Source organism: Peromyscus leucopus, chromosome 23 (assembly GCF_004664715.2).
Source record: "Peromyscus leucopus breed LL Stock chromosome 23, UCI_PerLeu_2.1, whole genome shotgun sequence".
In the NCBI taxonomy this organism is placed as follows: domain Eukaryota; kingdom Metazoa; phylum Chordata; class Mammalia; order Rodentia; family Cricetidae; genus Peromyscus; species Peromyscus leucopus.
The window spans coordinates 27,279,116-27,303,594 of NC_051082.1; the positions used below are offsets into that span (position 1 = coordinate 27,279,116).

Genomic DNA, 24,479 nt, shown 5'->3' on the forward strand with positions numbered 1-24,479 from the left:
CACTACCAAGACCCCAAACACTCCTATCATCACGGTCCCCACCACAAACTGTCCCCATCTGTCCTGGGGAGGGACACAATCACCTCTAGACCTTCAGGCAGGTGAGGTGATCATAGGAGCCTGAACAAAACACTAGTCCTTTTATCCCACACATGGGCCACACAAAGGTTTATAAACCCCGTCTACCTGTCAATCTCAGTATGAGGTTGAGGCCACTTAAGAAGAGGGTGATACAGGGCTGACAGGGCCGCTGGGTGGGCTCAGGAGCTTTGGGTAGAACAGCAGAGTCCTTTCCACACCCACAATGCATTGCCCAAGAGGCGAGCTACCCTTCTCCAGACCGCAGGTCTTAGCAGCCAACACCAACCTGGACTTGTCGGTTTCGTTTTGATTTGTTTGTTTGTTTGTTTTCTTTCAACCCCTTTTCTGAAATATTCTTCCTCCTGTGGTGTCAGAGGAAGGTGAAGGAAGGCTGGGCACAAAGATTTTGTTCTCAGAATTTATATGGCAGAGCCTGCCTCTTGACTGCCCTAGAAAAAAATGCCTGATTCTTGGCCTCGCTCATGATGTCCAGTCACTGATGTCCCTTGGATCTCTCTTTGGAGTGTAAGAGGGCACACTGGGGTGTCTTAAAGCAGCCAGCAGAGGCTGGAACTGATGGGCTAACCTAAAAAGAAGCATGGCCATCCCCAAACTTCCTGAGCACAAGACCTTCGGGCACAGTCTCTCATCTGTGACCTCCTTAAAGCCCCCCAAACACAGTTTGTTTTTCCAAACCAGGGCTGAAAGTAGGTCCCATCCTATTTCTGATCCCTTCTGTGGGGTCCTGGAAATCTACCAATTTCCCTGCCCACTGCCCCTTCCCAAGGGTCCTGTACATGTGTAAACAAAAGGATACAGTAACTAGACGTAGGGGGGGTGCAGACAAAATGGCAACAGTAACTAGATGGCGGTGAGTCTCCTGCCCACACAGGACTCCATTTTCACACGGTCATGGGAGTTTCCAAGCACATTGTTTACTCTTATCACAAAGCATAGCTCAGAATCCTATCCCTCACCTTTGCATCCTGCACAGTCTGAGACTTGAAACATTCCAGATCTCCAACCTACACTCAGATCCTCTCTTTTACTTTAAAAGAAAAAAAAAAAGGCTGGTGGTGGTGGGGTGTTAAAGAGGCTGGTTCTCCTGTACCCAGAAAGGTGAGATGGAGGGAGGGCTGGGGGGTCAGTAGCCTTCAGCATTTAAAAAAAAAAGTTTTGGGGTATAAGTACTGGGGGAAAGAATTTACGACACTACCTTTAAGAAAAAGAGAGAGAAAGATACAGAAAAAAGAGAAGCTCAACATTTTTTAACCCCACCTATGTGTTTGTTTGTTTTTTAGCCTCCCATTTGAAACGTGGTAATACTATAATTCCATCTCTTGTTTAGCTGAGGGTGGGGGAGTTGATGTCATTTTTTCCTGTTACTTTGGTTTTTTTTTATTTTTTTGTTTGTATTTCCTTTTTCTTTATTTAAAAACAATCTTGTAATGTACCAAAATGCAAGCTATCTTTCTGGGTTTGTTTGGGGTTTTGTTTTTCCTTTTCTCTCTCTCTTCTGTGTTCTAGAACTTTGCTTTTGTGTGTGTTACTGTGGAAGCCTTTCTTCTAGTGCAGAGGTGATGTTTGAATTTCAAGTCTACATAGTCATGCTCATATCTTTATATACTTTCTTCTCTTGTGATCAGAATTTAAAAGGGAACACAACTCCAATACAAACAGCAGCCATACCAACAACACCCACTAAGTAAGGAAGGCAAGCTAGCTCTCTTGTTAACCCCTGGGAACATACCAGAATTAGCTTACATTTGAAATTAACAACACCAGTGCTTGAGTCTGCAGAGAACCTTGCGAGAAGCAGAGAGAAGGGATTTGTCCTGTGTTACTAATTGGATTCTGTGGACAGGAAGGGGAAGCCACTGTCAGGCGCCTGCTCCTTAGAAAGCCTGGAGGAGGGGTCTGAAGGCAGCCGCAAATTTACCTCAGGTAAAGCTGTCTAAGCTAGACAGTCTAGGATAGACAGAAGCACTGCTCTAGTCTGGGGAAAAGCCCCTGGCGTCTCTGCTCCAGACAATCCTCCATTGAAAAACAGATCCATGCCTGGTGGTGTCCACGTGGAATCCTAGCACTTGGGAGGGCTGATGAAAGAAGATAGCAAGTTCAAGACCAGCCAAGGTCACTCTTGGTAACTTAGACTGAGAATGAAAAGCAAAAGTAAAAAAAAAAAAAAAAAAAAAAAAAAAAAAAGACAACTTGGGATGTAGCCCAGTAACAGAGTGTTGGTCTACCCGTGTGGTTCAACCACTCTAGGAAGAAAAGGGACAGAGTTATAGATGAGGACTTAGCCGGTAGTGTGTGCCTTGGATCGGATCCCATGTGAGATGGGCGGGGGAGGGATAGTGGTGCACACTTGTAATCCCTGCACTTGAGAAGTAGATGCGGGAGAATCAGGTATTTAAGGCCAGCCTCAACTACATAGTGAGTTCAAGGACAGCCTATGCTACATGGGCATCTGTCTCAAAAAGCAGTTAAATAAAATGAAGTTAGAGGGAACCCACGGGGCTAATCTGAGAGGCGAGAGCCATCTTCTAAACTGATTGTTCTAAGCGGTTGTTTTTCCTTTTAAATATGCAGCTCCTCTCCCCTCTTCCTCAGCCTCCCTCACTGGCCTCATTTAACCAGCCTTTCTCTGCTCTTGGTCTGCCTTTCTATCCCCCCTGCCCCTCCCCACACACACATACTCCATCTTTCCATGCCGGTCTATCTTCTCTTTCCATTTCTCCCCTCCTGGTTTGGACCTCTCTCCCAAGCCCCTTCCCTATCCACCCTATCTATAGTTTCTGCATTCATTAGCTGCTGCATGCGTGTCCTCTGGTGAGTTTGGTAGGTGAAGAATTAAGGAAAGCTTGGCTACTGGAGCCTGTAGTTAAAGACATTAAAATACATAAATAATGAATCTAACAGAGTGGCCCCTTCCATCCCTGAGTTGATACCCAGAAGCCACAGGGCAGACTGTTCCCCCCTCTGCTGGCTCAGAGCAGGGGTCCACTTGGATTCACCATTGTCCTGCATTCCTGTGCAGAGACCTTCTTTTCTTTTCTTTTTTTTATTGTTGCATCCCTGTCCCTGACCACTGAAAAGGTAGGTACCCCAGCTCAGCTGTGCACTTCCTCTTCTCTCATGTCAGATAAGTCTGGCCCCCTGCTTAGTTTCAATCTCAATCTCTCTCTCTCTCTCTCTCTCTCTCTCTCTCTCTCTCTCTCTCTCCTCTACTTTGCTCTGGGTTGGGTGTTTTTTTTTTTTTTTATTTTCTCTTTCCTTCTTTAACTAACCTTTCATTCATTTGCCCTTTCTCCGAACGAGCCACCACCTAGCCGTGCCCTGGTCTACGGTTTGGCTTCTGTCCCTCTCCCTCGCTGATGATTCTACAGGTTCATCCTTCCTCTCCTTCCCATCCCTCCCCTGCCTCTGCTTCTTCCTCTCCAGCTCCTGATCCTGGTCCCCAAGCCCTCCTTCACTCTCATCCTCATTTTGTTGGCTGAACGCATCTGTGTGTGATTTAACATTCAATCTCTGTGTGTCTTCCTGTACTGTGTGCTGGGGGCCAATTTGGCGGCTACCGTCTGGCGTGGTTGCTGAACCCTCAACCTTCATCCTTGCCAGCTCCTAGCTAGGGGCTTTGGCCACACACACACACACACACACACACACACACACACACACACACTCCAGTCCTCTAGGACCCACATAGACAACCTGTTGGCCTCTAGATCTGGAAGGAATTTCTGGCTGAGGGTCAAGTTCAAAGTTAAGTCCCACTGAACCCTTTCTGGCTGACTAGGCCAGGCTGAACTCTAGACTTAGACCGGCTCCTTTTATGACAGCACAATGGAGCGCGCAGGCACAAGCTTCAGGGTCTGGGACACCAACGGGCATTAGTACCACTGGGACTCACAGCTCCGTGGTTCAGATGTGGTAATGGAGTGGTTCAGAGAGTCTGGAGCAGGCACTAAACTTGGAGAACTTACTTGGCCAAAACTCTCGGGGTGATTTCAGAATGGGATAAAATCAGAGTTTACCTACCCGCAGAACAGGGCTCCTCCAAGAACCCGGTGTCTTTTCTTCTTCTGAGCTTCTGAATTGGAACAGTTCAATGGTGTCCCTTGGTGCAGAACGATCTGGAAGGGACAATAGCTTATGGCCAAAGTAACTCTGAGAGGAGTAAGCATTATATCGCATGAGACTTGTGATCGCCACCCCTGTGCTCAGCTAGCTGCTTGGGAAGTGCCAGTAGCAGAAGTGGGTCTTTCAGGACACCACCACCCCCACTCTCTTCCTCCCACTTCCTGTTCTACCTGAAGGTAGCCAGGGAAGTTTGAGCTCCCAATAGCCAAGGTCTCCACCTTCAACTTCAAGGGAAGGGTTAGATGCCTCCTCCTGTTTATCCCAGGGAAGGTCAGGACAGCTGACTCCTCAGAGCGCGGCAGCTGTCTTGGATGGTGCTCGCTAGGAGGGAGGTGACAAAGTTGTTCTTCGCAGGGGACAAGGGCTGCTAGTCTGAAGGGGTGAAGTGTCCCAGCCAGATGAGAACTTGGAGACTCCACCCTTCATGACTTCCTGGATGTTAACAAGGGAAAACAGTGAGACAGAGGCGAGCAGGCATCAGTCCTGGGGTCCGTGGGGGATGCAATGGCAAAGCAGTCCAGTGTTTCCTTGCCTTTGTCCATCACACTGTCCCCTCTCTCCATCCTTCAATTGTTCCCTTTGACCCTCACGTCTTTCTTACACAAGTTAAAAAATGATGTCACTAGCAGAGCCAAGAAAATTACAAGTGTACCAAGTGCTTGCTTGGCAGTCGTGGGGACGTGAGTTCAAGCCCCAGAACCCACATTAGAAAGCCAGAGACGGTGGCCTGCATTTCTAATCTCAGATCTGGGAAGGCAGACACAGAACAGTGCCTGGGGCTTGCTGGTCAGCCTGCCTCGCTTAATTGACTAGCCCTGGGTCCTCCAAATAGCTCAGTGGGTAAAGACGCTTGCCACCAAACCTAGTGGCCTGACATCAGTTCCTGGAACTCACACGGTAGAAAGAGAAAACCAGCCTCTTCGAGTTGTCCTCTGCATGTATACACACACACACACTCGCAAAACACACAAAAGGAAGGAAGGAAGGAAGGAAGGAAGGAAGGAAGGAAGGAAGGAAGGAAGGAAGAAAAAGAAAGAAAGAAAGAAAGAAAGAAAGAAAGAAAGAAAGAAAGGAAGGAAGGAAGGAAGGAAGGAAGGAAGGAAGAAAGAAAGAAAGAAAGAAAGAAAGAAAGAAAGAAAGAAAGAGGAAATTCCATATCCCCTGGCTTTCGTTCAACCCCTAGGAAGAATGAGGCCCAGCCAAGCCAAGGATGAGCCCAGCCTCTGGCAGGATCTGGTGACCGTTTCTTGGCAGCTGGCCTCTCCCAAGGACTCTCTGACAGCACCATCCTCACGTCTCTGCAGTCCTGGGATGGAGGGGACCGGACCCTTTCCATCTGACCCAGGCCTTCTTCCTTGTTCTGATCCTTGTAGTCTAATGGGAGCCAGAGAAGCCAATCCCTTTATAGACCAACCCAACAGAGATTCTGGTCATCCTTGTTTTATCAGTGGGGAAGCAGAGCCCGTCTAGTATGAGACAGCATAAACTCTCATAATCAACTTGGATCCCTCAAGGGGTTCTTCTTGGGCTAGGGGGCGGTCAGGAGGCTCTCAAGGAATCAGAGGAGAGTGATAGGGAACTGAGACTTCAAGACCTACCAGGTAGGAAGCCACAATCTTGGCTGGAACCTCAATGGTTGGGGACAGAAACATACGGGGAGTATCCAGCTCTCCAGTGCAGGCCCTTCCTATTCCTAACACCCTACCCCACCTCCAGTACGAGACATGTGAAGTCAAGACGGTTCTGCATGGGACTGGGGATGTAACTCATTGCCGGTGTTTGCCTAGCATGCACGAGACATTGAGTTATAAGCCAAAGAACTCGTAAACCAGGCATGGTGGTTCATGTCTGTAATGCTGGCACTCATAGAGGTGGAGACAGGAAGGGCAGAAGTTCAATGTCAGGCGGCATGTGTCCACCAAAGCAGCAGTGGGGTGACAGTCTCGGGGGCAAGCAACCACCCTTTGCCACCCTTGGGTTGGATTGAGTCCGTCTTCACAAAAGATTTTCTTTCTTTTTAGTTTTAAAGAAAAGCATTTAAAAAGTTCAAGGTCAACTTTGACGAGACATTGAGCCCTAACTGACCTACATGGAATCCTGTTAAAAGTGAGGAAGGGGGAGCTGGGACTGTAGCTCAGCGAGAGAGCAACTTGCCTCGCATGTGTGAGGCCGTAGATTCAACCTCTCGTACTGACAGGGGAAAAGGAGGGAAGGGGTTCCTGCGTGTCTGTGGAAAGGAGCATCATGGACTTGATCATCCTCCTTGACCCTGTTTGTGCCTTGAGTCAGGTCTTTAGCTCAGACACTCAGAGTGTGCTCCTGATCCCAATATGTACTCCTTCACCACTGGCCTCGCTGCCTCCCCTGACCAGAGTAGCCTTAAAGGAGGGGTCTGTGGTGACCCTGAGCTGTGGGTTACCATGCATTTGTTCCTGAGGCTCCCTTACCTGATATCTGCTCACTTAACAAGCTGACCACCCTGGGCATACCATGCATTTGAAGATCCTGGAGTCTTTCTCTAGAAGGAAATTCAATGAGAAAACCCTGGTACAGACTAGGGACTGTGAGAGGTTGTCTGCTTGGGGGTGGGGAGGAGAGCAAAGGGTTCTCGTGGGGATGTCAGTTGAGAATGAAACCACCTTTACAACTGGGGATGGTATAATCTGGGCACGTAATCCAGCACTTGGGATGCAGAGATAGGGATTTTCAGGAGTTCAAGATTATCTTTGGTTACATAGAGAATTTGAGGCCAGCCTGGGCTATGTGAGACCCTGCCTGAATTTAAAAAAAAAAAAAAAAAAAAAAAAAAAAAAAAAAAAAAAAAACGGGACTGGGGATATGGCTCGGCTTGCCTAGCATTCATGAAGCCCTGGGTTCGATCCCCCGCACTGCATAAGCACACCTGTGATTCCAGCACTCAATAGTGAAGTCAGGAGAGTCAGAGGTTCAAGTATTTCAAGAGTTCAGAGTTCCAGGCCAGCCTTAGCTACTCGAGACCTTGTCTAAAATAAAGCAAAAATAAAGCCTCCAGTTCCCCTAGCCAAAGCTGATCAGGAAGCGAAGGCCGCTCTGCGGAGCAAGCGACTACCAGATCATCCCACTCTGGACACCTCTGCCTGCCTCTGCTTTGGGAAACAGAGCAGCTCTCCTCAGAGAAGTCTTCACGGCCTCACTGACTGCACGGTGTCCTCACCGGATATGGCTGGTATCCATTGATTGCTCGGCCACTGATCACTAACTGGCGGTACATTGCCAGCAGTGGGGTCTTCCTGGCTCTAGGTCTTTGTTGAGCTCTATGGAGCCCTTCAGAGAGAGACGTCTGGGCTCCTGATCCCCTCTGCCAGAAGCATCCAGAGCCAGGCAAAGGAAATCATGTTTTGTTATCGGTGACTGCAGGGTACCCTGGACGAGTCAAGGGGACAGCAGAATGAACTCAGTTCAGACCCCTCCTGGCACCTGGAACTCCCTGATTACCCTGGCCCTTAGCGAGCCCAATGCTACCTTCCTCTGCCAGAAGTCTTAAGGACTCAGTGCCATGTTTTATGCTAAAAAATGAGATTATGCCCCCATGTGGTGGTACACGCCTGTATTCCAAGCATTCAGGGGACCGAGACTAGAGGATCTCAAGTTCAAGGCTGTATTGAAAGACCTTGTCTAAAAACAAAAGAAGCTTGGTATGGTGGAGTGCATTTGTAATCGCAGCACTTAAGAGGTGGCAGCCGTGGATCAGGAGTCCAAGGTCACCTTGGGCTGCATACTGAATTCTAGATTCCAGGGTGGCCTGTGCTACGTGAGATTTGTCAAGAAAGAGGATAATACAAGGATAGCCGTGCATATGGTTGTACATTGCTAGCATGGTTGTGCATGCCTTTAATCTCAGCACTGAGAGGCAAAAGCCAGTGGGTCTGAGGGCTAGCCAAGGCTACATAGCGAGACTCTGTCTCAAACAAGCCAACCTGAGGTTACAGGCAGCAGATCTGGCTGGATAGTGGCTGTGGAAGTGTCAGGGACAGATCTGTAAACAGCATAGTACCATCTGCCCTTGCGAGGTTGGGGCCCAAAGTCAGGAGGGTCCTTCTGTGCAGGGGTGGATGGGGAGGCTGGGGAGGGCGCAATCAGAGAATCTCGGACTATTTACCCTGGAAGAGACATTGGGAAGCAAAAAGCCAAACCCTTATTGTGCGGACGGGGAAACTGAGTCCTAGATTGGGGAAATTCATTTGTCCAGGGGCCCCATGGGGCTGAGGTAGTGGTAGGCTCTCAGATTCCTAGTTCCCAGCCAGGGACCTTCGGATGGTGACAGGTTACCTTTCTGGTCCTAACTCACTCTTGGAAAAAATAAAATAAATTAATAGCCCTATCCAGATGTCAGCCAAGAGCACTGGCTGAGGCCCGTGGAGCTGGACATCGCTGGTCCTCTAGAGGTGAATCGGCCTCCTCTTGGGCCTAGAATTGGGGTGGTTGCGTTTTTCTCTCTCTCTCTCTATCTCTCTTGCATTTTTGTGACTCTAATGATGAACTTATGCTGCCACGCTTTTCCCTTCTCTTACACAACTCACCTACTAAAGGAGGAAGTGCCACTTTATTGGTAAGTGGACGTTAACCAAGAGGGACTTAAAAAAAAAATCAGAACGTTAAAAAAAAGAAAAGAAAAAAATGAAAAAAAAAAGAAAAAGAAAAAGAAAAGAGAGAAACAGAAAGACAGTTGGTCAGCTACTGAACACCCCTGAGCTCTCGGCAGGGTCGCAAAACAGAGTCAAATATTAACAGAAAGAAAAAAAAAAAGTCAGGTTCCCCAGCAGATCATTTTGGTTTGGGTATATAATGACATTTGTGGTTTTTTTGTTTGTTTGTTTCCGTTATTATTATATTATTATTATTATTTTAGTTTTCTTTTTTATTTCTGTTTTGACTCCTTTTCTTCGGTTAAATTTTGAGTTCAGTTATCTTGCCCCCTCCCCCATCTGTGTGCCGTGTGACACCCGCCCCCTCCATGCCCTTTACCCTGGTGGGGGGAGCCTGGCCCTGGTGGGCTGGCCCTGGCTTGACGTACCAGTGTCGTCCCTCTCTCTCTTCTCTCTACCGGGGGGGATCATCTGTCCCCCATGCGAGGACAATGCCAGCCCCTCTGGTGCCCCATCCTGGAGCTCCCCCCTCCCCCCGCAGCCCCCCTCCCCACCGCTCCGCCCCTCTTGTGTTATGCATGCCGAGAACCTTGCATGGTCTGCTATGTTGAGGCCAGAAGGTGAACATTCAGGAGAGGTAGAGGCAGGGCAGGCGCGGGAACCGTGTGTGCGATGCTCCAGGGCTGCAGCCCGCGGCCTAGGCCCGGTGAAAGCCCTCTCTCCTTTTCTCCCCCCACCCCGCTGCCCTCTCACGTTCCCCCCTCGATCCCTCCTCTTTTTCTCTCCACCTCTCTGTCCGGCTTGCACCCCTCCCTCCTCTGCTTCCTCACTGCCCCGCCCCACCCATCCCCCGTGTCTGTCTGTCCTCTGCATCCGCAACCCTCTCTGCTCCGGTCCCCTCTGCGTCCCTCCCGGCCTCTCTCTCGCCCCCTCTCCGCCCCTCCGTGCCCTTCTCTGCCTCTCTCCCCGTCAGAAGCCTAGTTCGCCCCGGGCCTGCGACAAGGTGGCCGCCGCGCCCACGCCGCCCGCGCGTGGGAAAGACAGCCAGAGCCGCGCTCCGCGCCGTCGTCGCAGGGCCGCGGGGCCGCGCGGCGGGAGGGGCGGCCAGGCGCCGTCGCCGGCGGAGGAGGAGGCGGCGATCGCGATCCTCGGCCAACGCGCCCCGCCGCAGGGGACGCCGGCGTGCCAAGCCCGCGCCGCCCCGGGGCTCGTCCCGCTCGCTCAGCGGGGCTCACTCCAGCAGCGAGTCGGGTGGCGGCGCCCCGGGTCCAGGGCCCGAACCGGGCTCGGAGAGAGGCCACAGCGGCCACGGGAAAAGGTGAGCCGGCCCCCTGCCTGCACCCCACAGGGGAACCCTTTCACTTGTCACCCCTAAACGGAACCTCTCGCTTGGTGCAGCCTCGTGGGCTGATGGGGGCCCTCGGGGCAGGGGAAGTCACTGTGAGCCAACGGGGGGTTCGCTGGACATACATGGCAACTCTGGCATGAGACTCACATGGCCTCTCTCTGGACATCCCACATGCATCCCGGACATGCAACCCTCTCTCTGGACATCCCACATGACGGACGGACATCCCACATGACATCCCACACATCGGCATGCATCCTCTCGACGGACATCCCACATGCATCCCTCTCGACGGACATCCCACATGCATCCCTCTCGACGGACATCCCACATACATCCCCCCCATCACCTCCAACGGAGCCTCCCTTGTTAGTTAACCCACATAAAATCTCTAATTCGTCCCTTTGACGCCTCATTTCCTCTGTGCTGGGCTCATGGATCCCCACTGCCACCCACACTACCTGCGTCTCTCCTGCCCCGCAGCCAGCCACTGAGCCCTGCCCCACGCTCCTCCTCTAGGGCAAAGGAGCGAGCCCCGCGCGCGCGGCCCACAAGCACCTCGCCATCTCCAGGCGCGCACGGCCGGCGGGGTGGCCCGGAGGGGAACAGCTCATCACGCAGCCCTGGCCCCCATCCGGGGTCCTGGAGCTCCAGCCGCTCACCGTCCAAATCCCGCTCACGCTCCCCAGACAAAAGGACCCGCAGCCCCAGCCTCTCCCCGTCGCCCAAGAAACCTCTTGGCAGGTAAGTGTCCCTAAGGGGCGGATGGCGGAGAACCCGGGCTTGGGGCTCAGATGGCGGGGATCCCTCACCACGAGCGGGTCCCACAGGGACAAGGACAGCGAAGGCCGTGCGAGGCATGCCGAGGCTGAGGCCGCCCGCACCCGACGTCGCTCCCGCAGCTACTCGCCGATCCGAAAGCGGCGCCGTGACTCGCCCAGTTTCATGGAGCCAAGGCGCATCACCAGGTACAAAGGGGCCTGGGGATGAGGCGGGAATAGGGCTGCTGACTCTAGTTGGTGGCCAGGGATGTCAGGGAGTCAAGATTCACAGGCATGGGGACCTTCTAGAGTGAACTGATTCTGATCCACAGGAAAAAGGCGGGTTTGCCAAGAGGGGACAAACTGAGAGATGGACTGAGTGAGGAGAAACTAGTGGATTCAGGGGTCATCAAAGACTTGGGGAGGGATGAGGGTGCCGGGGCATCAGACACCTTGGGAAGGAAGGGTGCCATGGACCCAAGCCGGTCTGTACGTGGGTCGGGGTGGCCAGGCACGGGCATGGAGTTCAGCTCTGGGAGATTCCATTCATGCATCTGGAGCCCCTCCCTCCCTCCCGGTATCTACCACATCCTCAATGATATGTACTTTCTCCTTCATCTCAAGGAACCTCCTGCTGCGTGGCCTGTGGCCAGGCTGGGGGCCGTGTGGACCGGGCTCCACAGGCAGCCCAAGTGATGCCCATGTGAGCTAGTCTGGTGGTGGTCCGCTGTTCGTCGTCTGCGTCTCCTTTTCTCACTAACCTCCCAGCACCCTGGGGAATTGGCGGAGGGGGCAGAGGATCCTAGTATCTGGGGTAGCTGTCTGAGAAACCCCATGCAGAATGAGAAGTGTGGCTGGTTTGATGGAAGACAGGAGGGGTCTGAGTCTGCCAGTGAAATCACCCTAAAGCTGGGACTGGTGCCTCAGGTCTCTCATCCCGGCTAACTGGGTAGGCTGAAGCAGAGGGGGTGAAAATTCAAGGCCAGCCTGAGGAAAGCCTCAAAACAAAAAGATTGATAGAATTTTTGCCTAGAATCCCCCAGTGAGGGGCTGGGGTGTGGCTCAGTGGTAGAGCCCCTGCCTAGTATTTGTGAGGCCCTAGATTCAGTCACTACTACCAAAAATTAAAAATCATTCTGCAGCCCAGAATTACCCCAGTCTGAATAGATTACCATACCCTGAGCCCAGCATTGCCCTGCCTTGCTGAGGAACCTGGGGGAGACTGATGTACCTCAGTGGCCAGATGTATATAATTAGCTGAAATCCTTAAGAATCTTTTTAACTCCAACTCTTGAATCTCAAATTAGTGTTCCTTTGCCCTTAATAATCTGGGTCTCCAAGAAAGCAGTATGGACTCCTCCTTTACTTAGAACTAAAGTCTAAGACCACACTAGAGATAGCCCCTCAGACAGGTTACACACTCCAGCTATACACTGAGGGTCCTAAGATGGCCAGAACCTCACATCTTCCACCCAGCACCCCCTCAGCCCCTCGGTCCCAGGCTGCCTCCTCCCCCGACTAATGCACACCTGTTTTTCTTCCTCAGAATTAACCCTTGTGATGGGGCATTATAACCCCCTTAACCACTTTCTTTTCTTCTCTCTGGGTCATAGCCTCCTGCCTTCAAAAACTAACTCCGGGCCAGCGGGGGTGGGGAGGTGGGGGGTGGTAGCTGAGTGAAGGGTTGGGGTGGAGCAGGGGAAAGGGGGATAGGCTGAAACACAGACAGCAGTGGTCAAGGGTCTCCTCCTGGTTCTCTTTGAATGAACTTAAAAATCTAAATCTTCAGGCAGTGGTGGCACATGCCTGTAATCCCAGCACTTTAGAGGCAAAGACTGGTGGACCTCTGTGTCTGGGGGGGGGACACACACACACACACACACACACACACACACTCAATATATATATTCTATTTGGAACAAGGATAAGGGGACAGAAAAACAGGGCTTGCCCATAATACTTGCAAGCCAAGAAGCCATTGCTGGACTTTTTGATGTGAGTTGTCCCTATTTAAAAGCTTCATTCAAAGGTCTATAGATGTGGCTCAGTTAACAGAATGTTTGCATAGCACGCATGGAGTCTAGTGTTCAGTCCTCAGCATGCAAAAACGCGTGAGATAAACCCGCAGCCCCAACACTCAGGAGGTTAAAGGCAGAAAGATCAGAAGTTCAAGGTCACCGTCTGCTACACAGTAAATTTGAAGTCTGATAAATGAAACTCAGTGTCAAAAATAAAAGTTTTATTCCTGCTGGACATAATGGTGCGTACATACCCTGATCCCAGAACTCGAAGGATGAGGCAGGAAGATTGGAAATGACAGGCCAGCCTGGGCTTCATAGTGGCTCTGTCTAAAATAAAGCAAGAAAAGAAGGAAGGGAGAGAGAGAAAGGAAATCAGGTGTGATGATACATGCCTGTGATTATAGCACTCAGGAGGTCGAAACAGGAGAATCAGGAGTTCAAGGCCAGCCTTAACTACACAGTGAGGCTAGCCTTGGCTACACAGTGAGGCCAGCCTGAGCTATATAAATCCTTCCTCAGAAAATAAAAATAAAATGAAGTTTGGGGTTAGAGAGAGGGCTCAGCGGTTAAGAGCATTTACTGTCTTTTCAGAGGACCTGAGTTCGAGTCCCAAGAATACACATGGGAAGTTCAGTGTGGATCAGCTCCAGGGAATCCAACAACCTCTGCTCTCCATGGCCCCTGCACATGCGCACACACCCCCACATACAGACACATAATAATAAGTTATTTTTTTAAAGAAAAGAAAGTTTCACTCATGAAGTTCAGGGTGTAGATCAGTGGTACTAGTATTTGTAAGGTCCTGATTTCTTTCTACCCCCAGCATTGACAAACAGAAGAAAAACAAACAGCAGTCACACACACACACACACACACACACACACACACACACACACACACACACACACACCAAAAACCAATAAACTCCCATTTGTTCAGAAAATATTTCTTAGCACACACTCAGGTCAATAATGAACTTTTTTTGGACTTTTTGCCCTGTGGGCAGACAAGAAAAAAAAAAAAAAAAGAACAATCGACATGCATTTGGCAAAGGACACAGAAGTTTGGAACTGAAGTTGTCCCTGAGGCCAAGACTCAGAGGAAACAGGCCGGAGGCCCTCACCACTGCCGTGCTGGGGACAGAGGCCGAGTGAGAGCCATGGATGGGCAGAGCTCGGGGCTCTGGGTGGGCTAGGATCTCCTTTCTCTCTCTTCCAGTGCCCGGAAGCGCCCCATCCCCTACTACCGACCCAGCCCCTCCTCTTCCTCCAGCTGCTTGAGCAGTGACCACTCCAGCCGGAGCCACAGCCGGAGCCCCAGCCCGGGCCACAGCCACGGAAGCTACAGCAGCCGCAGCCACGGGACTCGCAGCCGCTCCTGCAGCGCCTCCCGGAGCCGCAGTCCCAGCTACCACAGCAGCTCTGAGAGCGGGGGCTTCTGAGTCCAGACGGACCCATCTGGGGTTAGGAGACCCTGGCACAAGGAGAGGCTGGGGACCTGAGACCTGGGAAGGAGGGGTCTGTACCCCCAGACTGCTACAGAGGTCCCGGGGTGGGGGGCGGGGCCGCACCGGGGCAAGCGGGGACTCGGGAAGAGCTTCTTCTTTGGTGGGTGTCCCACCCACAAGGAGGAATCCAATTGTCTTGTCCCTCAAGTGTGCCCATCCCCATGCCCTGCCCACCCACCACGTCCAGGGAACAAAGAGCCTTTGCGAACACAGGGATTAGGTCACCATGCCCCCCTTCTGCCTGAGGCCAGCTTACCAGCCTGGGGCCCATTGCCTGGTTACGGCACAAGAGTCCACTGCTGGCTGTCACCTCACCTCAGCTCAGTGGACTCCTGCACAGCTTGGAGGGCGCCAAGCCCGGGACCTTCCCCTCCTCTTTATCTCGCACGGGGTGAATCTGCAAAGGGCAAAGCAAGCTGGCTCTAGAAGGGAAGGGCGGCCCACCTAACTCTCGGTGTGTTGCCAGGCAGGGCGAGACGTTGGCACTTGGCCCCGTCTCTCTCCCTGGCCCTCACATCAAGCCGTAGGCCAAGGCCACACCTCCCAGGCCTTCATCAGCACAAGAGGTGGCACAGGCCACCTTTGTATCTAACCCTGAAGTCAAGAGCGGAGATTCAGGGGCTGGGGACGTAGCTCAGTTGGTAGAGTGCTTGCCTAGCATGCATGAAGTCCTGGGTTCCACCCCAAACACAGTATAAAACCGCGCATGCTGGTGCACGCCTGTAATCCCAGCACTCTGGAGGTAGAGGCAGGGGACCGGGAGTTCAAGGTCATCGTAGGCTACATAGTGAGTTTGAATCCAGCCTGGGGTACAGGAGACCCTGTCTCAAAGGTGAGGGAGAGAGAGAGTCGGGGGATTCAGGTCAGAAGATAAAAAAGAACACGGGTAGAAAGCCGGGAATTTTTTTTTTTTTAGCATGGGCCCAAACAGTGCAGTCAGATGACGAGGCAGGTCAAGGCCGGGAGACAGACAGCGACTGCTGTCGGAATCATGGGCCACGTGACAGACAGCTCCTGGTCACAAGCCTAGGCTAGCATGCAGAGCACTTCGGAGCCTGCCGAGGGAGAACTCGCTACCAGGCCTTGATGGGTCAGGGTTGGTCAGGGCTTTCGGAACAGGAGTGGTGGGTTCCAGCCAAAGCCCCCAGCCTGGAGCATGATGGGGAAGCAGCGGCCCCCTCTCTGGCCCTCTTCTGCGGCACCCAGCCCTCCCCCTGCTGGGGCCCTCAGGGATCTCGAAGTCTTCCGTGGCCCAATAGGGCAGATGCCCTGGGCTCTGGTGGGGGAGGGGGGGAGTCTGGGGTCTGATCCGGGTTCCCACCCTCTCTCAGTTTCCCCTTCCCTCTTTCTCCGCAGTGCGGGAAAAAAATTGGACTGTAATAAATACACTAGGTGCCCGGACCACAGGCTGAGTGGGTCATTGTGACTGCGACCCCCGGGGGAGGATTAGGGAGGAGGGAGAAGGACCGGGTCCGTCCCTGGGAGGACCGAGCGGGGCTCGCATTCCTCCTGAGAGTTCAGTGATTGTGGCATCAAGGAACGCTGGCCCATCATGTCCAGCCCCCTGTCTCCGCACGTGGGAGACTGTATAGCCTCCTGAGGCTTGAGTGGGGAGGAAGATGAAGCCATGAGAACTTCCTGTCTGCCCAGAGGCCTTGTGGGCTGTTTGTTTGTTTAAATGTATTTTGTGTGTGTGTGTGTGTGTGTGTGTGTAAGACTGTCGTGGGGGGGGTGTGACACCGCGTGTGTGCGGAGGTCAGAGGGCAGCTTTGTGGAGTCAGTTCTCTCCTTCCATGGTTACGTGAGATCCAGCTCCGGGCACTCTTTGGTCTCCAGGCAAGTGACCGCTGAGCCATCTTGCTAGTCCATGTTTGTTTATTTGAGTCAGGATCTTACTGTGTAACCTTGACTAGCCTAGTAGACCAGACTAGACTAGAACTCTCTGTAATCCTCCTGCCTCACTCTCCTAATTACTGGGATTTCAGTCATGGGCCACCATGCCCTAGGTGGCCTTTTTCCACCTACTCCTCTTCCTCCTCTTTCTCCCTTTTTCTTTGTCTCAAAGTAGTGGGTTTTAACCTCTGTGTGTGTGTGTATGTGTGTGTGTGTGTTATGTGTAATGTGAGTGTGGTGTGTAATGTATGTGTGGTATGTAGTGTGTGATGTGTGGTGTGTAGTGTGTGTGAGGTGTGGTGTGTATAGTGTATGTGGTGCGTATAGTATGTGTGGTGTGTAGTGTATGGGGTATGTAGTGTGTGTGTGGTGTGTAGTGTGTGATGTGTGGTGTGTACAGTATAGTTGGTGTGTATAGTATATGTGGTGTGTATTGTGTTGTGTGTATAGTATGTGTGGTGTGTAGTGTGTTGTGTAGTGTGTTGTGTGTTGTTGTGTGTGGTATGTAGTGTATGGTGTATGTAGTGTGTGTGTGGTGTGTAGTGTGTTGTGGTGTGTAGTGTGTGTGGTATGTAGTGTATGGGGTATGTAGTGTGTGTGTGGTGTGTAGTGTGCATGCACACTGTATGTGTGAGACAAAGACCAACGTGAACGGTCTTTCCTCTATTCAAGCTTCTCCACCCTGGTTAGAGTCAGGGATTCTCACTGACTCTGGAGCTCACCAACTGGCCATCGAGCTCCTGGGGTCCCCCTCTCCCGGCCCCCCACCCCCCTCCCCCGCTTCACCACATCACACCCAGCATGAGGGCTAAAGATCCCTGCAGCCCTTCCTACACTAGGGTACAGGTGACTGCCACCATAGCTGGCTTGTACGTGGGGGCTGGGGGTCCGCACTCAGGTCCTCATCTTGCTCAGTGACGCTTTACCCAGAGCCGCCTCCCCAGACTGTGCCCTGTGCTGAGTCCAGCATTTCCTGGGAATGGGGTGGAAGTGAAGAGCCCGCCTTTCAGCAGAACAGGCCCTTGCCCACATCACCCTGGGTCTCACAGATACTGTGAAGTGTTTCAGAGCCCCCAGTCAAGAACGTTGGTCCAGCTGGGTGTGGTGGGGGGGAGTGTGAGCTCAATGCTCAGAAGGCTGAGATGGGAGGATGAGAGTTGGAGGACAGTTTGGGGTTTACATGGCCATCTTTTAAAAAGAATCACATCCATTGCTAGGTAGTGGTGGCGCACGCCTTTAATCCCAGCACTCGGGAGGCAGAATCAGGTGGATCTTTGTGAGTTGGAAGCCAGCCTGGTCTACAGAGCGAGTTCAGGACAGCCAGGACTACACAGACAAACACCTTATTAAAAAAAAAAAAAAAAAAAAAAAAAAAAAAAAAAACCTCACACACACACACACACACACACACACACACACACTCACTCCATCTTGGCTGAGGGTGGAGCTAATATGACCCTGCTGGCTCCTTGTCTCTGGGTTAGCCACAAGATGGGAAATGTCCTTTGTGTCCAGTCCCTAGAGCCTGTCAGCACATAAACCTTTATCCGGTTTCTTCCTCTCAAAACTGGAAGGGTCATCTGATATAACCAGAAGCTCTGTTCTAAGTTGTCTGAGGAAGCCCTAGTGACAGCTTTTTAGCCCTTTAGGTAAATTAAGAAACAAATGAGCTAAGCATGTGACCTGCCTAGAATCCCCCAGTGAGGGGCTGGGGTGTGGCTCAGTGGTGGAGCCCCCTGCCCCAGTGAGGGCTGGGTGTGGCTCAGTGTAGAGCCCTGCCTAGAATCCCCAGTGAGGGGCTGGGGTGTGGCTCAGTGGTAGAGCCCCTGCCTAGAATCCCCAGTGAGGGGCTGGGGTGTGGCTCAGTGGTAGAGCACCTGCCTAGAATCCCCAGTGAGGGGCTGGGGTGGGCGTGTGAGCACCTGCTAGTCAGTGGGCTGGGTGTGCTCAGTGGTAGAAGACTTGCTTAGCATGCACAAGGCCCTAGATTCAATCCTCAGCACAACACACACACACACACACACACACACACACACACACACACACACACACACACACCGTTTCTCTCCTACTATTTCTTGTCTCTTTTTCTTCTGTTTTTTAATTTATTTATTGTATTCCCGGTGTGGGGGAGTCTGGGCTGCATGTGAGTATGTGTACCACATGCCTTGCGTTTGCCAAGGTCAGGTCACTGGAGCTGGAGTTATGGATGGTTGTGAGCCACCATGTCGATGCTGGGAATTCAACTCTAGTCCTCTGCAAGAAGCAGCAAGTGCTCCTAACCACTGAGCCATCTCTCGAGCCCTTATTTTCTATTTTTAAATTTTATTTGTAGGTTGGGGATTTAGCTCAGTGGTAGATCACTTGCCTAGCAAGTGCAAGGCCCTGGGTTCGATCCTCGGCTCAAAAAAAAATTATTTGTATGTGTATGGTGGAGCACAAGCCACAGTGTACATGTGCACACCAGAGGACAAACTCTGTGGAGTCAGCTCCCTCTGTCCATCTACGCATGGGTTCCCAGAATCACACTCAAATTATCAAGCTTGTTTTGGAGAGCGCCTTCTCCTGCTGAGCCATCTCAAAGGGCCCTACCACTATTTCTTTGAAAGCACAGAGACCTTCATCCTGCCAGATTCCCAGACCAAACAGTCACAGGAAACAGGAAATGCCTCCCACCACCGTTACATTGGTATTTCCAAAATGCACCGTTACATTGGTATTTCCAAAATGCACCCTTAGCTATTCATTTAATAGCTGATCCCCTAAACATTTCTTTAAAAAAAAAAAAAAAGTATTTTAAAAAGTGTGTGTGTGTGTGTGTGTGTGTGTATGTGTGTGTGTGCACGCGCGCATACAGTGCCCATGGCCAGGAAAGGCGTTGGCGCTCCTGGAGATGGAATTACATGGAAATGCGAGCCTCTGACTCGTGTGCTCGGAGCTGAACTCAAGCAGTGCTCGGTCTTTAGAGATGAGCCGTCTCTCCAGCCCTCACCCTCCAGCAGCTCTTGAGTCCGTGTCCCTACCCCCAGTACGCTGCTCAGTCCCCACCTCCGGACACGGCTGTCTAAATGAATGACACTAACTTTCCTGCGGGTCTATGACCAAGAAGTTCGTAGACCTTGCAATAATTCCAACCTTATCTCCGCAACTGCCTCAGTCCATCGCTGTCAGAGATGACTCCCGGGCCGTCTCCATCGTCATAGCTCCAAGTGAGCTCATTGCACCATCCCTCCCCCCTCCGCTTAGCCAACCTCTCTGGAGCTGTCTAGATGCCAGGAAGTAGCTGCTACCTCCTCTGCATTCGCCTGGGCACCTGCTTGGGGCTCCAGACTCTTGTACCAGTTCACTCGTGGACATACCTATCCCTCCCCAAAGCTCTGAGAGTCTGAGGGAGACGCAATGTCTTCTCTCTGCATCCCTACCCCCACGCCGATATAGGCACCTTTGAAATGTTTGTTGAATGAGTAACCGAATAAGAGCCAAAGAAACCATTCCAGAAGCCCGAGACCAAAGATAAGGGTGTTGGCAGCGTGAGGGCACTAGAGGGCGACAGAGAGTGAGGGAAAGGCGGTTTAGGGTCCACTTCCCTGCCGCAGACTCCCAGCCAGTCCTCGGAGCCCTCCTTGGCTATTTGCAAGACAAGGAAACTCGGCCCCAGTGCCTCGGGGACTGAGCCTCAACCTGCCCTCGGCTCTATTCCCTGCAGGGCCGAGAAAATAGGACCAGGATCAGAGCACGAAAACAGGAAACATCCATCCCCGCCTCCGTTGCCAGGAGACTGGGAGGGACTGACCTTCCCTAGGATGTTTAGATGTTTGGCACCCCAAGCTCTGGAGCCTGGGACTTTACGGTTTGGGGGTGTAGCCACTCACTCCTGTCTTGGTCAATCACTATCTAACGGGGCTCACACGAAGCGCACCTACGTTTCTCTTCCAACCCACAATAGCAAGAGGCCGTGTGTGTGTGTGTGTGTGTGTGTGTGTGTGTGTGTGTGTGTTCGCTGGGGGAGGGGTTGTAAATATATACGTATTCGGAAGAGCACACGTGTGTGTCTGTGGAGACCAGAGGACAATCTTGAGTGTTGTAACTCGGGTGTCATCCTCTTTGTTTTTTGAGAGACCGTCTCTCATTGGCCCAGAGCGTAGCCTGGCTGGCCTCCAAGACTAACGAATCCTGTTTCCACCTCCCTACCACCAGAATTACAAGCATAGGTCACCATGCCCAGTTGTTTTTTGTGTGTGTGTTTTTTTTTTTTTCCACATGAGTGGTTGGAATCGAACTCGGTTCTTTTTTTTTTTTTTTTTTTTTTTTTTTTTCGAGACAGGGTGGTTTTGGTACCTGTCCCTGGATCTCGCTCTGTAGACCAGGCTGGCCTTGAACTCATAGAGATCTCCCTGTAGACCAGGCTGGCCTCGAACTCACAGAGATCTCCCGAGTGCTGGGATTAAAGGTGTGCGCTACCGCCGCCCGGCTCGAGAGGTAACTCAGTGTAAGTCAGGTTGAGTCCACAGCTATCCCTTATCCCTCCTTGCCTCTCTAGAACATTACCAGAAGCAGGTCCCTCTCAAGCTTGTTTCTATCACCAAAAAGTGAATTCATTCAACAAACTTGGCTCCCAGTCACCGTCTACCCAGCAAGTCACAAAACAGGATGCCCCTGGCTCAGAGCCCCTAGCTTCCTCCAGACTGCTTTTCAAGGTCGCCTTGGCGGACACCCAAACTCATCTCAAGACTGAACTGTTTATATCCCTGGTTTGGAGAGTTCCTACCGTACCCTTCTTCACTGTACAGTCATTTATATTGATTGTTCTGTTGATTTTTTTTCTTTTCTTTCTTTCTTTTTTTGTTCTTGATTTTGTTTTGTTTTGTTTTTTTTTTTTTTTGAGACAGGATTTCTTTGTGTAACAGCCCTGGCTGTCCTGGAACTCACTCTGTAGACCAGGCTGGCCTCGAACTCACAGAGATCTGCCTGCCTCTGCCTCCTGAGCGGTGGGATTAAAGGTGTGTACCATCACCTCCCAGTCAATTTTTTTAAAAATAATTTATTTAATTTTATTTTATGTACATTGTCATGAGGGTCTCAGGACCCCTGGAACTGAAGCCACAGACAGTTGTGAGTTGCCATGTGGGTGCTGGGAATTGAACCTGAGTCCTCTGGAAGAGTAGCCAGTGCTCTTAAGCGCTGAGCCATCTCTCCGGCTCAATTTTTGTCCTGTTTTGTTTGTTTTTTTATAAGGGTCTCACTAAGTAGTACTGGCTGACACGGAACTTGGGATATGTAGACTGGTCTAGATCTCACAGAGCTCCGCCTGCCTCTGCCTGCCGAGCACTGGCATTAACCACGTGTGCCGCCAGAGCTGGCTGTGGAGTTCTCGAGACGGAGGTCTCATATAGCCAGAGCTACCCTCCAACTTAATAGGAATTCCTGACCCTCTGGTTTATACACATACATACCAGCAGGGCCAGTTTATGGTGTATGTGTGGGGCTTTTTAAAAATTTATTTATTTATTGCCTGGCGGTGGTGACGCACGCCTTTAATCCCAGCACTCGGGAGGCAGAGCCAGGCGGATCTCTGTGAGTTCGAGGCCAGCCTGGGCTACCAAGTGAGCTTTATTTTTTTAAGATTTACTTATTTTATTTTATATGTACCAGTGCTTTGCCTGGGTGTGTGCCTGGTGCCTGAGGAGGTCAGAAGAAGGCATCAGGTCACGCTATCTGTGGATAACGTGTTGTCACGTGGACACACACAGGGTCACAGCGACGGAAGAGGACAGGCTTGACTGCGCAGGCAAACGGGCCCAGGAGCAGGGTCAGGACCCAGTGATGGGAAGGTCTCAGAAGAAACTCAGGGTGAAAGGGCAGGAGCTCAGCTGATGGAGGGCTTGCCTTGCCTAGCATGTGTAAGTCCTGGGTTCGACCCCCAGCACCTAAAACCGGTGTTGTGACAAATACCTGTAACCTCAAGTGGTGACCGGAGGATTAAAATTTTGAGGTCAGCTTGACCTTGATATCCTCCCTGTGCTAATTCCCTGCAGGGTTCCACTCTCCTGAAAGCTTAAGGGAAGTTCCTTGTCTGTGTATCCTGCATAATGGGTGTTAACAGCTTAGATGCAAGATTGTAAAACATGGTGGTTCTCCCATTGTGCTGTAAGCCTGTATTTAAGACCTCCTCCCTCCTTCAATAAACGGCAAGGGCGGGGGGGGGGGGGGGGGGGGGGGGATGAGGTCAGGAGGTATGGTGACGTACGACTTTAATCCCAGCACTCAGGAGGCCGAGGCAGGCAGAGCTCTCTGAGCTCCAGGCCAGACAGAACTGCATAGAGAGACCTTGTCTGGTGGGGAATGGGGGGAGGGAGTCATCCTCTGCTACGGAATTGAGTTTCAGACTAGGCCAGCCTGGGCTATATGAGACCCTGTTTCAAAAAAAGAGGGGCATGGAACTAGAGAGGTGGCTCAAAAATTAAGAAATTTCTTTTTTCTTTTTGAGACAGTGTTTCTCTGTGTAGCTCTGGAGCCTGTCCTGGAACTCACTCTGTAGCCCAGGCTGGCCTTGAACTCACAGAGATCCCCCTGCCACTGCCTCCCAACTGCTGGGATTAAAGGCGTGCGCCACCGCCCGGCAGATTAAGAGCTCTTGCTCTTGAGGACCAGGGTTCGGTTCCCGGTACCCATATGGTGGCTCACAAGTGTCTGTGGTTCCACTTTTAGAGGAGCCGATACCCTCCTCCCCCATGGAATGAAGACAGTGCTCTCACATACACCCTGGCAAAACACTCACACACATACAAATTTTAAATAAAATACTACACTTAAAAAAAAAAGACAAAAGTAGACGGGGACATGCTAGAGCGTGTCTGTAATCAACTCAGTACTCAGGAGGTGGAGGAGCAGAAATACGCGCATCCTTGGCTACATGGGAAGTCAGAGGCTGATGGGAATGGGGGAGGGAAAAGAAGAACGAAAGAAACATCATCAGGAGGATGAAGGCAATGTGAGCAAAGCCAACCTAGAAGGATTCTTATTTTTCTTACATATACTCATTCATGTGTGCACACTCATGAGTGTGTGGGTATACTGTGAGTGTGTGGGCATACTGTGAGTGTGTGAGCATACTGTGAGTGTGTGGGCATACTGTGAGTGTGTGGGTCTACTGTGAGTGTGTGGGTCTACTGTGTGTGTGTACACGGGTGTGTGCATGTGGTTGTGGGTCTACTGTGTGTGTGTACACTCGTGAGTGTGTGAGCATACTGTGAGTGTGTGGGTCTACTGTGAGTGTGTGGGTCTACTGTGAGTGTGTGGGTCTACTGTGAGTGTGTGGGTCTACTGTGAGTGTGTGGGTCTACTGTGAGTGTGTGGGCATACTGTGAGTGTGTGGGCATACTGTGAGTGTGTGGGTATACTGTGAGTGTGTGTGCACACTCGTGAGTGTGTGGGTCTACTGTGAGTGTGTGTGCACACTCGTGAGTGTGTGGGTCTACTGTGGGTGTATGTGCACACTCGTGAGTGTGTGGGTATACCACACACACTGTGGCACACATGTGAAGGTCAGAGGACCACTTGTAGGAATCTGCTCTCTCCTTTCACACTGTGAGCCCCAGGAATCGAACTCAGATCTCAAGTCTTAGCAGCAAATGCCTTCCCTACTGAGCCACCTCGGCGGCCCTTTACCTGGAGTCTGGCTTGAAGGCAGGCTGAGGTGATCCAGAGTGCCTAGGGGTAGCGGAGGGTGAAGCTATGAGGGTCCACACGAAACTCACTCAGCATGTTTTTGCTAACACGGAATTTGACAAGGCAATGTGAAACAGCCTAGGAAAGATCCAAGTTTGGTCAAGCCTGCTCTTCTTCAGGGCTGCCCGTATACACACCCGCATCCTCCAGCCTGCACACAGCAGAGAAGGAGCGGCAGCGGGCGGGGAGAGGGGGACGACGGGGAGGGAATAGCAGAGGAGAAACTTGATTCACAACCCTGGAGCCTTCCAGAACATCCAGTCCAATGGTCTCATTGTGCAGATGAAGAAAATGAGTCACATTTGCTGGCCTCTGGCCAAGGTCAAAAACATTCAGGTCCCTAGACTCCCGAGCTACACAGAGTCTCTCTGC

The 24,479-nt window shown here is 51.6% G+C and overlaps 1 protein-coding gene across 1 annotated transcript in view; it reads left to right on the forward strand.

Moving 5' to 3' along the window:
- Positions 1 to 15,887, forward strand: part of Srrm3 (serine/arginine repetitive matrix 3) — a 69,879-nt gene extending 53,992 nt beyond the window's left edge. Inside the window, 6 exon segments of the mRNA XM_028894396.2 lie at positions 9,823 to 9,895; positions 9,898 to 9,927; positions 9,930 to 10,167; positions 10,717 to 10,941; positions 11,028 to 11,165; positions 14,198 to 15,887. Coding sequence (XP_028750229.1) covers positions 9,823 to 9,895; positions 9,898 to 9,927; positions 9,930 to 10,167; positions 10,717 to 10,941; positions 11,028 to 11,165; positions 14,198 to 14,420 — 927 coding nt within the window. The 3' untranslated portion in view covers positions 14,421 to 15,887.
- Positions 15,888 to 24,479: the final 8,592 nt, after the last annotated feature.